The following is a 15,398-nucleotide window of genomic DNA, read 5'->3' as shown; positions in this document are numbered from 1 at the left end:
ACTACCTAAATGACTATCAAGTGTTGAGAGATGAACCTCACATATCTAATGTTGAGGAAAAGAAGTTAGACACATGGTATGTGTTCCCATAACATAAACTACAAAAAAATGTATATATGGGGCGGGCCGCGGTGGCTCAGCGGGCAAGAGTGCTTGCCTGCCATGCCGGAGGACCTCGGTTCGATTCCCGGCCCCAGCCCATGTAAAAAACAAACAAACAAACAAAATATAATAAAATAAGAAAATGTTTCCCTTCCTTCCATCCTTCCTTCCTTCTCTGTCTTTCTTTCCTTCCTTTCCTCCCTCTCTCTTTAAAAAAAAAAAAAAAAATGTATATATGAAGGTAACTAATCTATGCTATTAGAAGTTGAGAAAGTAGTTACCTTTGGCAAAGAGAAATGACATAAAGGTCACATATAAAGAGAGGTGACATAAAAGTCACATATGAGAGGTACTAGGTATTACTCTGTACTGCTTTTATGTTGTTTGAGGGAATGGAGAGAGGAAGTTGGAGACATGATGTAAAATGTTCACCAGCAAGCATCACTTCTGTTATAAACAAAGGCGATTTATTTTCCTTGAAATGGTCAGAAAAGTCAGGTGATTCCTTTTCAGATATTGATAATTTAATGTTATTTCTAAATAGTTTCTAAGACAGGACTTACTATATCTCTTATAAAGGAACTGAAGGAAAAAAGCCAAAAGAAGGATAATATTATATTATATATTTTGAATAGTTTGTTGCAGTTCTTTCATGTAAAGAAAAAAAATTACAGGGAAAGTCCTAGTTTCAGTCAGTTTGGTAACTCTAAGTATTTTGTTGATATATCTTGTAAGGCTAATTTCCCTGTGTTCCTTACTAGGTGTGCAGTTCAGCTTTCACACCTTTCATCTGGAAGATCATCATGACTATTTACTCATCACAGAGAATGGTAGCTTCACCCAGCCATTGGCACGCCTGACTGGCTCAGAACTCCCTTCAACGATCAATGCTGGACTTTATGGAAATTTCAGGGCTCAATTGCGCTTCATTTCAGATTTTTCAATATCATATGAAGGATTCAACATTACATTCTCTGGTGAGAAAACAAACTAAAGAAGCTTCCTTAGTGAATTTAAAAATAATTGGCTTTGAGGGTTGGCCACGGTGGCTCAGCAGGCAGAATTCTCGCCTGCCATGCTGGAGACCTGGGTTCATTTTCCGGTGCCTGTCCATGCACAAATAATAATAATAATAATAATAATAATAATAATAATAATAATAATAATAATTGGCTTTTAAAAGTGTAAGCATTGCCTGTGATAAACTACAGAGGAAAAAACAGCAAAAAACAAGAAAATAAAGATGAGAAAGCAAAGGAATATGAATCAATTAGTTTTCAGGAAAGACTAAATACTTTGAAAATTATTTCTAATGATAAATGATGCCTTTAAACAAAAGCAAGAAATAAATTAACTAAAAATCTATTAGAAGTACACTAAATATTTTTTAACTTGCATTCCTGCATAAATATAAACAAAGAAAAACTAGCTAAAATGCCTAGCGAATGTAAAAGGAAAAATAAGAAATCTATTTAAAAATTTTTTATTAGACTTAAAAAAGAAATGTAAATTAAATCAGTAACATTCTAGTAATTAACATGGTTCTCTCTTTCTTCTGGAATAACTTCATCAATAGATAATATTATTACTTGGATCCCAGAAAAGGAAAAAGTGCTAGCTTTTTATAAAAACAAAGAAAATAATAAGTATTCCTGTTACTACTTTGTGTTGAGTGGAACAGTGAAACATATACTTATTTCCCAATACACAGACTAATGAAAAGAAATCTTATGCTAACTTTCTAACATTAAAACTATAATATTATAATTTACTTTTATATCTATAGAAATGTTATCTTCTTCTTAAGCTATTATTTTAGTGTTGATTTGGATGGAAACTCTTCTCTAATAAAATAATTAAGGCATTTCAGAATGAATAATGAATGAACATAATTTTAATCCAGAATGTATATAAATATTTTTTTAATAACTAATCAAAATGAAGAAATCCTTCTTGTTGTTACTACTGACCTAGTAGGTGCTCTAGGTATATTTTTAGCTAAGCTACTTCTTCTTAGGATTGTACATAAATTATAATATTATTGTTTAATCAACTTTGCTTACTAATATTCTGAAGTGTGAATAATTGTTCATTTTATAGGGTTCGTTCATTGCTTGGGGAAAATATCTATGCAAATCTATTATATGATATTTTTCAGAATGTGGCCTTCAGTTTTATATAATCTCCTGCATCTGAAGTCACAACTGTTTCAATATATATAATTGAACTCTTTATATACTAGAAGCACAAGAGACTGTCATTTCAACAAAAAGCATTAAGTAAAATTCATTTCAAAAGTGTAAATCATTTCATTCCAAATGTTATTTTGTGTCTGAAAATACACATCTGTTATAAGTCAAAACCTATGAAATAGAAATTGTTTCTAACGCAGAAGAAAGAATATGAAATAAATAGGTTACATTTTCAATTTATCACTCAGAAGATTACATTTTCTCATTCATATTGAATTTTGTATACAAAAGTATGTATCATTTATCAGATCTTTCACAAAAAGAAGAAACTTAGGTGTGCCATCAGCATGTATCTGTAATTATATAGTCACTTTTTATTTATAGGATTAGGGTAGGGTCCAAAAATACCCACTTTGATAAAAATAGGAATATACCCTTAAAAGTGACCAGGAACCTTCTCTTTGCTCTCCCCATCCCCTGCCTCCGGGGGCTGGGGAGGCTCTTTCTCCTTAATTTACAGAATATAATCTCGAACCTTGTGAAGACCCTGGAATCCCTCAATATGGTAACCGAATTGGATTCAGCTTTGGAGTTGGTGACACTCTGACCTTCTCGTGCTCATTGGGTTACCGACTGGAAGGGACATCAGAGATCATTTGTCTTGGTGGTGGCCGACGAGTGTGGAGTGCGCCTCTGCCAAGGTGTGTGGGTACGTGGTCAGCTGCTTTCATTTGCTTGTATGTGTAGTCACTGTCCATGGAGTTGCATGGTTACACATCCTTCTTTTTTATAATCTGTTGAGTTTGTATTTTATTTTATATTAGTTATTTCAATTGTTTTTAAACTTGGCAGTTTGCTGTACCTCAGCGAACTGATTTCTCAACTGCTCCATTCAAGCAATCATCTGTCTAAATTTGTTTTCCAATGATGGGGATATGGATTGAATAGGTAGATGAGAGAAGATGGGGGGTGGAGAGAGAGAATTATATCTTGAGCGAACAGAAAATGGAATTATTTTAATCTGTTGATAGTATGTTCTGACTGAAGTTGTAACAATACTTTATAGCAGAATTAACATACATAAAAGATGATTGAAAAGGAAAATGTGTCAAAAAAAAAAAAAGAATAAGTAATTCAAGGGCTACCAAGACATTTATTGAACCAGTTCATACACTTTTAATCTTTTGTGATAGGTGAATTGAGATGGCCATTCATTTCATGTTGTGGGATAAAAAATAGCAATAAAGTTTTGAAGTTAAAACACCAATTCAACCTTTGGAAACAAAAGTTTTCATTGCTAAAAGGAAAAATAATACCTTCAATTGGAAAAGTAAAAGACTTTTTCACCAGGAATTTAGATTCCCTATTTAAATTAAGAAATAGGAAGGAAAGAATTCCTCCAGATATCAGCTGTTCTTTTGGTATCAGTACTTCTTTTAATGCTAGATTAAGGTACAAACTATTGTTTTCTGATTGTCTCATGAAGTTACTAAAACTCTCACAAACATTTAACATGGATTGTCTTTATTTGTAAAATTAACTGTGGCTCTCAAATCTGTGTTAGTTATATGCCAGAAATCAAGCAAATTTCTAAAGATTTGATATCTGGTTCAAGCCCCTGGATTCTTCTCGAGAAGCAAAATTGCTCCACAAATGAAGCCAAAGAGTGAAGGAGAAGACTTTCCCGATGTTTCATTGTGTATACTGAGCAATCTATCACATGTGTGGGGCCCTGGGTAGTCCCCAAATCAAGCCCAAAATTATGATCCTCCAAATAAAAGTGGGTCTGAAATATTTTATGGTAATGAGATTGTTTTCACAGTCCCAGAGTGTTATGTAACAGACAAGATGATATATATGCGAGACGAAAAAATGTTTTTTTTAAACCACAGGCTTTTATAGAAATGGCAAAGCAACCAAAGAGGCTTGTAGTTGAAAGGTGTTGAATGTTACATTCACAACATCTTTTCCAGGAAGCTGTGAAGGGGCCGTTCCTTCTGAGCTTTTTCCCTGCTATTGCCAGATTTGGACTCCTCCTCCTTCACTGAATTGCTACCATTTCCATTTTTGTTTAGTCTGACTTTTTATCTAAAGGTCAGCTAATAAAACCTTCAGAATAATCCAAGTGAGGACTGTGGAATCAGAGTGTCTGGGTTTCTATCCTGCTCATTTGATATCAGATCCATTCACTCTCATTTTTCTCATTTGCAAAATGTTTGCCATAGTAGCCCCTAGTTAAAGGTGTTGTGAGAATTAGAAGGGATTAGCAAAATCAAAAGGGTGCACAGGCCTTGGAATTTAGATATTATTACAATTCTTATATGAAATATAATCTGCTTATCCATACCATCAATCTAGTTTATAAAAACAATTATGGTAGGGATTAATTTTCACTTTGTAAAACTGTAACCTTGTGAGAATCTGCTAGGTTTTTTCGTGGTTATCTCATTTAATTTTCACTATAATCCTGCTATTAATTATCACCATCATTTTTCATTAAAAAAAACTCAATATTTAGAGATGTTAAGTAACTTGCCAAAGATCAGTCATAATTGGCTGTACCAGGATTTGTATTCAGATGTCTCATTCTAAAGTATAACTTTTTTTTCCCCACTAGATTGTTTAATCTCAATAAGGTCTAGGAAAGGTGAATCTAGAAGGATTCAAAATTATAAAGAATTAATATTTTCTCTTAAAGTACTAAATACATACACAGATTGAGAAGAAGTTGTTTATATGTACATTTTTAAGGCTTAATAGACACTGAAAATAGATTTTAATAAATGAATTTACGAAAATCTGACTTTGCCAAAAAAATTACTTCAAGTTAGTTTTGTTTTTATAAAAGTTTTTATCTGAGCATTGGTTTATTTGTGCCTAAATGTTTAATGGAAAAGATGAAAAGAAATCACCCTATGGTTAAATTTGGAAAACAAAGTTATTGCCATGGAAATATTTCCCCCATTTCCAAATTAGCTGTGTTTTGCTTTTAAGCTTATTGAAATTTACAAGTAAATCTATTGACTTTAATAAGTTCCACTGTAGGTATATATTTAAGTTACAAGACATAGAGAAGTATTCTTTTAAATAGAATGATTTGGGGGGGGGGGGGCATGGGCAGACACTGGGAGTCGAACCCGGGTCTCCGGCATGGCAGACTAGAACTCTGCCTGCTTGGAATACATTTTTAAAACCTTACTTCTCCAATTTTCTTTGAACTTTCTTTACTTCTTTGCCTATATTTATTTTTTTCTTCAGTGATTTTTTATTGAGATATAATCATCCAAAGTGTACAATCAGTGGTTCACAGTATCATCATAAAGCTGTACATTCCCCAATACGATGGATTTTTGAACATTTTCATTACTCCAAAAACAATAAGAAAGAAAATAAAAGTAAAAAGACCTCCAAAACATCCATCTCCTCACACCCCAATTGTTTATTTATTTTTTGTTTTACTTTTTTTCTATTACCCATCTGTCCATACACTGGATAAAGGGATTATCAGTCTCAAATTTTACACTCACACATTCATACCTTAAAAGTTCTATAGATATAAAATCATCTTCAAAAATCAAGGCTATTGCATGACAATTCAACAGTTTCAGGTATTCCCCTCTAGTTACTCTGTGAGTAAAAAGTGAAAAAGGATATCTATATACTATATAAGAATAAGCTCCGGAAAGACTGCTTAACTCTATTTGAAATCTCTCTGCTACTGAAAGTTTATTTTGTCTCACTTCTCTTCTCCCTTTTGGTCAAGATAACTTTCTCAATCCCATAATGCTGTGTGCAGGCCCATCCCAAGAGTCATGTCCCATGCTGCCAGGGAGATTTACACCCCTGGGAGTCATGTCTTCCATAGGGGTAGAGCAGTAAGTTTACAGGCCAAGTTGACTTAGAGAGAGAGGCCATATCTGAGCAACAAAAGAAGTTTTCTGGAGGTGACTCTTAAGCATAATTATAAGTAGGCTTAGCTTCTCCTTTGCAGGAATAAGTTTCATAAGGCAAGCCCCAAGATGGAGGGCTCAGCCTATTAAATTGTTAGACCCCAGTGCTTGTGAGAATGTCGGGTCTTCCCTAGGTGGGGACATTGAATATTTCCACATTTTTCCCCAGTCCCTCAAGGGGACTTTGAAAATACTTTTTAATTTTCTGCCCGGCTCAATCTGGGATGTAGCAGGTCATCACACTAACCTGTACAAACCAATAAAATCTCACTCCCTATTCATGGTTCCAAGTAATTATGGTATTTGAATAAACTGACCATATAAGTTAAATTAGACAGTGTGCCAAAAATAGAAATTTTGCACCCAATAAACATCCCTTCCTTTGATCTCACACAGAAGTTGAAATTTTAAAACACAATATCACCTTTGACCCTTTAGTCTGATTTACCTTAGTCTTACCCAGATCAGCTTCATTCATATTTCTAATTGATGTCTAATCACACTTTCAGTGCTTTTAAGTGTTGCTATTTGGTATAATGCTGACTTTCATAAAAGTAGAATTCTAGCTCTGGGCTTCAGGTGTCACACAAATACCCAAAGTGCTATGGAAAGACCAAATTATGCACAATCAGCTCAGCATCTCAGAATTTAGAGATAGCACTTACAACTCTGGAATAGATGTGACTGTTGTAAGAGCTTCCAATCTAGGAACCTCTACAATGGGCTCCATCCTGATAAACTATGCTCTCAAATTCAATTCTCAGAGTTTATATATTATAGTTAATCCATATTAGTGAGGCATTATACTATGTGTCTTCATTTCTGGCGTATTTCACTAAAATTATTGTCCTGAAGATTCATTCCTAGTTGCCTGTGCCTATACTTTTAAAATAATGTGTTTCTTTTTTTTTATTTCTGGTTCTATTTATGAATATGTACCTTATCCTTTCAAAGTTCACAGTCTTTAGTCACATAAAATTCACGTTGTAAGTATTCACATAAGCATATACACAGTTTTAGCAGTTTGTTTATTTGGACAGTTTCATTTCTTCTTAGATCCTTTGTGTTTTTCACTTCATATGTATCTAACACCAATTCTCTATTCTATACTTACTTAAAAAGTCATTGTTTAGTTCTCAGCATTGCCAGCCTCACAGAACACTTATGTTGTAGACAGTTGCCAAATTATAAATAGATTGTAATCCCGAAGTTTGCTTCTGTTTCAGTTATTTGGGATCTAGACTGTCTTTATCCCTGGCACAAGGTTCCACATGATGGATACATTCCCAGAACAAACCAGAGATGAGGTTTTACATTTTCTGACATGTATAAAACTAATACTAACATTTATTAAAATGACTCAGGCATGCTTAGGCTGTGTAAGAAGGTGTCTGACTCTTTAGACAGTAAGACAACTTATAATCAATGCTAATTTTAGATACATATCTTTGTTTATTTTTGTTTTATATGTTTAATTTTCATTCTATGTTTTGTGTGTAAGCTGATTGGCATCTTTCTGTTTATTTTGGTAGAATTTGGTAAAAAAAATTTATCTTAATTCTGGCCCCTTAGATGAGTAATAACATTTTCATTAACATCTGCATTTATGCTTTCAGTTATTATGTTAACAAGATATAAAATATAATAATACTCTAATATGGTATTCTAGAAGTTATAGAGGATTGTATCACGTGGTCTGTCAATAAAAAAATTCTCCAATGCCGAGAAGTAGATTTATCATAACTGTTTTATCAGTGAAGATAAGATGAGTATAAAAGAATTCAAGGCTTCACAAAAATTTAGTGGCAAAGCCATGCCCACAACAATATTCTCTGAGTCCAAGTCCAGTCCTCGGTCCACAGTAGCACACCGCCATCCCTGAGCAGAAACTTTAGTGAAGTCAGGAGGAAATCTGGCTTTCCTTATAGTGGATATGTGGTTCAGAACACTCCTAAAGTTTTCCCTATTTTAATGAGAGGAAAACTTCTATCACAACCATTTATCGGGGTTCACATAAGTGCAAGGAAAGTTGAAGAGGCAGGAAGAGAATTCTGATAGAAATCAAACATGACTCCCACTCAGGAGTTTCCTCCCTAAGAAGTGGTCTCCACGGCAGGCCCAGAGTTCACACTCGTGTGAACCTTTCCTAAACTGGGTCCCCTCTGACAAAGTATTCAAGTTTATTTCCCCCCAAGTTTTCTCAAATGGAAAATGTGAATAATCACATCCATATTGCAAGATAGCTCCAATCCATAAAAGACATGCTAACCGTAAATCACCTTATGCACTGCTCAGCACGTGGTCCTTGTGCAACAGAAGTTAGTCCCTTTTCCTTGTGCCTTCAGCTCTCCACATGGCTGTATAGCCAATTATCTTAAGGGCCACAGAGACTGATAGCTGTGAGGAGTCATTTTCACCAACCAGCACGACAGAGGTTGGTGAGAGGATTAGAGAGAGGAAGAGAAGGAAGAGATGAAAAAGTTCTCATGTACTATCAGAAGCTAAGTACTTCATTCACATAATCTCACTTACTATTTAGTGATCAAGATGAAAGTTTTACCTTAAAAAATATGTATTTATATATGTCTTTTTTTAATGATATTGATTTATTTTCTGATACGTAGTTTTGCAACATCTTGGGATTGATAGCAGAGGTATAACAGATAGCAACCAATGCCAAATGTTATAGGGAAAAAGTACATGGGTGTTTGAAGTCTGGAATCTGCTTTGGTGACTATTCGTTATTCCAGTGTTACCCATGATGCAGGTCACATAGATCAGTAGAAATATGATGAAGAGGGTCTGCCGAAACCTATATTGGACACCAAATCTCAGAATTCAGTCACTTCAGTGCCACTTTCTTGTGTCTTGGCTACCAATGTCTAGGAATGCAGATGTCCATTTCCACCTTTGCTCTTCTGGAGGTGGACTGCCTCTCCAGCTGCTTGGGTGCATCTGCTCTCCTGGCCTGAGGCTTCTTGACTTCAGACCCCAGCCTCCATGGTTCTACCTCTGAAGACATTTAACCTTCAGTTTGTCCCTCTTCTGAGTCTTTTTAGTCAAGACTGGCAGTGGTTCCATTTATGCAGGTCTCACAGCACTCTTGCTGGCTTTCTATGTAATAAACAAGGATCATGCCCATCAGACAGAAGGAGTTTCCACAAATCCTCCCTAGATAACTCCTTCTCCCATCCTGGCTTTCTCTGAAGTGCTTGACTGGCTCCATATTTGGCCGAATTCTTATTTGGGGCACCATTTTATGCAATCTCCCTTCCTGGAAGCCCAGGATTGTCCAGAACATCAACTTCTGGTTTCTTTGTACCCAAGAGTTCAGCCTTAGCTTATCTCTTTCCTGTTGTATTTCACTATAAGCTGCAAGGAGAAACCAGGTTGCGCTTTCCACATTTAATTTGGAAATTTCTTCTGCTAAATATCCAATTACATGGCTTTTAAAATCTGCCATCCAGCCACAGACACTAGTTCTTTTTGCCAGGTCATCTGCCATTTCAAAACAAGTATCACCTTCCTTCCAGTTTACAATAATACATACCTCATTTCTGTATAGAGCCTTGTCAGAGGTATCTTTAGAGTCTACATTTCTACCAATAGTCTCTTTAAAGCATTCTAGGCCTTCTCTATCGAGCTCCTCACAACTCTTCCAGAATCTTCCCTTTATCCACCCAAAAACCTGTTTCAACATGTCTGATATTTGCAAACCACAGCAGCACCCCACTTCTCCAGTTCTAAAGTCTGTTCTAGTTTGCAAGCCGCCAGAATGCTATATACCAGAAATGGAATGGCTTTTTAAAAGGGCGAATTTATTACATTGCAAGTTTATATATTCTGAGGCTGTGAAAATGTCCAAATTAAGGCAAGGTTATAGAAATGTCCAATCCAAGGCATCCAGGGAAAGATACCTTGTTCAAGAAGGCCAATGATGATCAGAGTCTTTCTCTCAAATGGAAAGGCACATGGTGACATTTGCTAGCTTTCTCTCCAGGCTTCTTGTTTCATGAAGCTCTGGCAGGGAAATTTTCCTTCTTCATCTCCAAAAGTCTCTGGCTGTGTGGACTCTCATGGCTCTCGAATTTATATATCTTGGTTTCCATACTTATGCTGTAAATTTTGGAAAGGATGAAAATAATTATCAGGGAAAATATGTCAGTGGAGATACTATCTTATACTCAAGTGGTTATCCTAGAGAGCTGTGCTTCCAAGCAAATGTGTATATGGTTATCTTTTTGAGTGACCATCAAATGGCAAAAAAACAAAAACGATAAAGTACAAAAATGTGGATTACTTTGAAAATAAGTACTACTGTCATTTTTGGTAAAAAAAATATGAACTTGATTTCCTTTTCTAAAGTTCACATTACAAAAAACACTGGAATTCCCATTGTCATGTTTTTATATCACAGAATAAATTGTATATTTTCACTCTGCTTTCAAATATGCCAGGAACCAAGCCAGGTCATGTTGCAAATGAACAGGAGCTAATGAAAGGACATGTTGTTTGGAAAGTAGATTAGTAGGTAAAATATTAGTAATGATTTTCCCTTAGGCAGGAGTCCACACATTTTAAGAAGCCACATTTTGAAATCATTTTAAAGGCATTAATACATTCATCCTCATAATCCCCTATTTAACACATCTGCTTCTATTTCTAATTTCATGTGTCATTGATTTTCTATCTGACCTTGGACAAGTGAAAACATCTTGCCTTTATCATGAGTCAAATGACAAAAAGTGATAGCTCTACATTATACATCTAAATATTTTTCTCACTTTTCTCACTTTTTAAAATAACACTTGATCATTTTTTGTTATTTACTTTAAAAATGAATACTAATGATAGAGGAAACTGAATGTAGGGGTATGAAAACTTTCTGTTATCTTTGAAACTTTTCTGTAAATCTAAAATTATTCCAAAGCAAAAAGTTTTTTTTATTCCAATATATATATATATATATAAAGTACATTTGAAGAAGGAAGTCACCCTTAAATTGTGTGTATTTCATGTCAGCTTCCAAGCTCTCTATAATAGAATCAAATGCACATGTATATAAAATATGACTTACCTATAAAACAAGTATTGCAGATGCATGGCCCGATAGAAATTAGCTGGGTGACTTCATACAAACATCTTTATGCAAATGCCTTAATTTTCTGGGCTTCCTTTTTCTGGAAAGGAGGATGCCATTATCAGTTCTACTCCACTTGAGTATTTTTTATAAAGATGAAAGAAAATATTAGATAGAAAAGTGCTCTGTTAAATATATACACAAAAGTACATTTATATTTTTTCTTGTTTAATTATGGCTGGGTACAGGGACTTCATAAATTAACAATATGAATATTTGGTTAGTGCTTCATAATTTTTTGAAGAATCTCTTGCTCACAATTCTGTGAAGTAAGCAGAGGAGATATTATTTCTATTTTATAGCTGAGAAAATGCATGCTCAGAGAGGCTACTAATAATGAATGGGATATTATACCAGGAACCAAGTCATATAATTCTTAGAACAGTATTTTGGTACTACAGCCAGCATTTTATTATCTTATTTATTAAATGCCTTATTTTGGAAGATTACCATTTTTATTGAATACACCAGAGGTTGGCAAATTTCTGTAAAGTGCAGGCAGTAAATACTTAAAGCTTGCAGACTACACAATTTCTGTCACAACTACTCAGCTCATCACTAAATTGTCAAAGCATCAAGAGACAATTCATAAATAAATGGGTGTGGCTGTGTTCCAATAAAACTTTATTTGCAAGCTGGATGTGACTCTGAGGCCATAGGTTACTGATCCCTGCAACAAACTTATCAGGATTAGTCAATGTAATTACCTTCTTTACATTTAGGAATTTGCTAGTTGTGAATTCTTTAAGAAAAGAAGAAAAGATCCTTTTCTCCCTCTCTAGATTTTTTTTTTTCCTTATTTAACATCTGTATATTTTTTAGTTGGTATATAATTTACTTAATTATAAGGGGGAATATTGCTCATGCTTTTACAGAAAGAATATTAGGATTGTATGTGTATGTGTGTGTGTGTGAATACTGATAAAGTTCCCAGGTAGCATAATTCTCAACCATCTCCAAATCCACATCCTCAGATCTTGTCTTAATGCCAGGACTGCATTTCCAGCTGTCCACTAGACTTCTCCATATGGATGTCCTCCCACAGACACATTGATTTCCACATGCCAAAGGAGAACTCATTATCTTCACAGCAAATCAGCTCTTCCTTCTTCAAACTTTATTTCAGTTATGGCATCAATTCTCACCCAATTATCCAAGTTAGAAATTATGTCATCTTCCACTCCTTCTTGCCTTTCTTTCTTGCTATTTTTATTGGAGTAGTCACTGGGACCTACCCTAAAAATATTACTCAAATTTATCACCATTTCCATTCCCACTGCCACTATTCTAGTAACAGCTCTCGTTGGTCCTCATAAAGATTAATATAATATCATAACAATGTATGCTAGGTATTATACTAAATGTTATATAATGCATTCTCTTCACATAATGTGTCTAAAAGCCACTTGAAAGGATACTGTTGTCTCATTTTATAAAATAACTAGATTAATTATATAACCTGAAATAGAGCTTGAGCCCAGCTGTTTCTGACTTCCGTGCTTATGTTCTAACCATTACTATATTAACGCCTACTTTTTTACTGGACTTTCTAATCTATTATTTCTTTTCTAATTCATTTTTAATAATGTTACCAATTGTATTAGTTTTCTACTGATAAGTAAGAACTTACTGCAAATTTAGGAGCTTAAAACAACATGTTTAATACCTTGTGGTTTCTATTGATCAAGAGTCTAGGCATGGCTTAGCTAGGTTCTCGTCCAAGACTTTCACAAGGCTGCAGTCAAGGTTTTGACCAGGGATGGGTTCTCATCTTGAATCTCAGGGTCCTTTCCACACTCACATAATTATTGAAGCAATCAGTTCCTTGTGGTTGTAGGACTGAGAGCTTCAGTTTCTGCTGAATTCCTAACAGCCATCTGTACTTTCTAGAAGCCGCCCACAATTCCTTACCATGTGGGCCTCCTCAACACAACTACTTACTTAATCAAGCCAGCAAAGAGTCTTTCTAACATTTGCTAGCAAGATGAAGATTTATGTATTCTAGCATAATCACAGGAGAGAGAAATAAGTCATAGGTCCCACCTACACTCAAGGGAAAAGGATTGCCTCTTACCAAGAGGCAAGGATCATGGAGAGGGTCACCTTAAAGTCTGTCTACCACACTTAGACCAGATTTTTTGTCTGTCCCCTGTTTAAGTCACTAAGTGGTTCCCCATTGCCTACAGGAAAAAGTCAAAATTTCTTAAGCTCCTTTGTCAGTTGGTCTCAGTGTCTTCTCCAGTCAGTCCCCTATATGCATCTTGGAATACAGCCACAAGACCCTTCCTGCCAATCCCAAACATGCCATGCACTTCCCACACTTTAAGGCCTTAAGAATGTATTAAGGTCTTGTACATGCAAATGCTCACACGCTCCTAAAAGAATTTCCTCAAGTTTGAGAATGTAGATACAGAAAGCATTGACTAGATCATTCAGCAGCTGGAGTAGAATTTAAAGTTCAGTCTGTTGAGTTTCCCTTCTGGTCACCCTATTATAGTTCAAGATGACACTATCTATTGTTAGCTACCTCTATTATTGTAACAGTTACAACAGTACTGAAGTTTCCATTCTTGTCACTTTTCCCAAAATGAAGCAGTGGATTCAGAATGAACTTCATATAGTAAAAATGTTATGATATCACTCTTTTGCTTAAAATCCTACCATTGTTCCCCATTGCCTTCAGTATAAAGTCTCAATGCTGCTTACATCCCCCATTCCATTATTTGACCTAACCCATTAATTTTTCCAAAAAAATAATAATTTTATTTACCCAGTCTGTTGAAGAGCCCTCCCTGACCTCCTAAGAGAGGGTAAGATGCTCTTCCTCTTGTTTGCATTACCTTTTGTTTATTTCCCATTTCTAAGCCTCATCATATTGCATGGAACTGCTTTTAATCTGTACTGGTATTTAGCATACAGAAGGTTTTCAAAACATTTGTCGAATTGTTAAAGAAATGAACCTGTAACATAAACAAAGGTTTTTATTTTCAATTTTAACTAGCTTGATCACCTCAACAAAGATGTGTGCCAGGGGAAAGTAGAGTCAATTTTGCTGTAATTACCATTTCAGCCTGAACCATGACCCTTTTCTTTAGTCTAAGATGCATTATCTGTGTGGTTATTAACCCACAACTTGTCGTGTCTAATATAACAGTTAACCAACGAACAGCGAAGGTGGCTGAAAATACTACTAAGAGTAGGCTTACAATTATGATAGAGACAAGAAGAAAAGGAATTTATAAAAGTTGAATAAAGTGAGAAAATGATGAGACTTTTACCTGTAAAAGGAATAAATCCTTCCCAAATGTAGTGGAATTCAGAGCTCACCAAGAAGAGTAGCCTATCTCAAAAGTTTTTTAATAAAATGATATGTGGGGAAAAAGTGCTTGATAAAATCTGAGTACCCACAAGAAAAGGAAGAACCAATCCATATTTCCTATTTAATGGAACTGCATCCAGGATTATGAGTTTAGACCCTTCTCATTCATTTGGTATTTATAAATAAATGGATTTATGAATAGCCTTTTAGAATCTAGCTAGTCCATTAGTAGAGAAGCTTCTAAACTTACTTTATTAGACTTTGGTTGGTGAGTAAATTCATTCCTGTTTGACCCCTTGGCTGTAGCCACTCCCTTGAAGGTGGGAAATTCATTTTAGTCATCTATGTTTTTCCTATATGAGTGCCATAAAATTTGGCATATCACAGGTGCTCATTCTTAGCATAAGACAGTTTAAAATAAATTCCTCATGAGGTCATCATAAACCAAGTTAAACAGAGTAGAACATAACCTGGTTCACCTATAGGGAGATTTTCATTGAAATAATCCTCTGTGTTATTAGAATCTTAAATTTCTTTGGACAAAAATGTTTGAATTTGATGTGGCAGACCTCTGAAACTACTTCATTCGCCACATACACCCTCATGCTCTGACTATAAAGAATCAAAAAAAAGTGCTGCAGATGTTGCTGGTCTGGGTGAACTCTTCATGGTTTTATAGAGAATATGACTAAGTA

At 35.0% G+C, this 15,398-nt stretch overlaps 1 protein-coding gene across 1 annotated transcript in view; it reads left to right on the top strand.

Moving 5' to 3' along the window:
* Positions 1–15,398, top strand: part of CSMD3 (CUB and Sushi multiple domains 3) — a 1,056,828-nt gene that overhangs the window by 677,003 nt on the left and 364,427 nt on the right. The window contains exons 21-22 of the mRNA XM_077163312.1: positions 864–1,079; positions 2,815–3,003. Of these exons, the coding sequence (XP_077019427.1) occupies positions 864–1,079; positions 2,815–3,003 (405 nt within the window). The remainder of the gene's footprint in view (positions 1–863; positions 1,080–2,814; positions 3,004–15,398) is intronic.

Source organism: Tamandua tetradactyla, chromosome 6, assembly GCF_023851605.1.
Source record: "Tamandua tetradactyla isolate mTamTet1 chromosome 6, mTamTet1.pri, whole genome shotgun sequence".
Lineage (NCBI taxonomy): Eukaryota > Metazoa > Chordata > Mammalia > Pilosa > Myrmecophagidae > Tamandua > Tamandua tetradactyla.
This window is presented reverse-complemented; position numbering and strand designations above follow the sequence as displayed.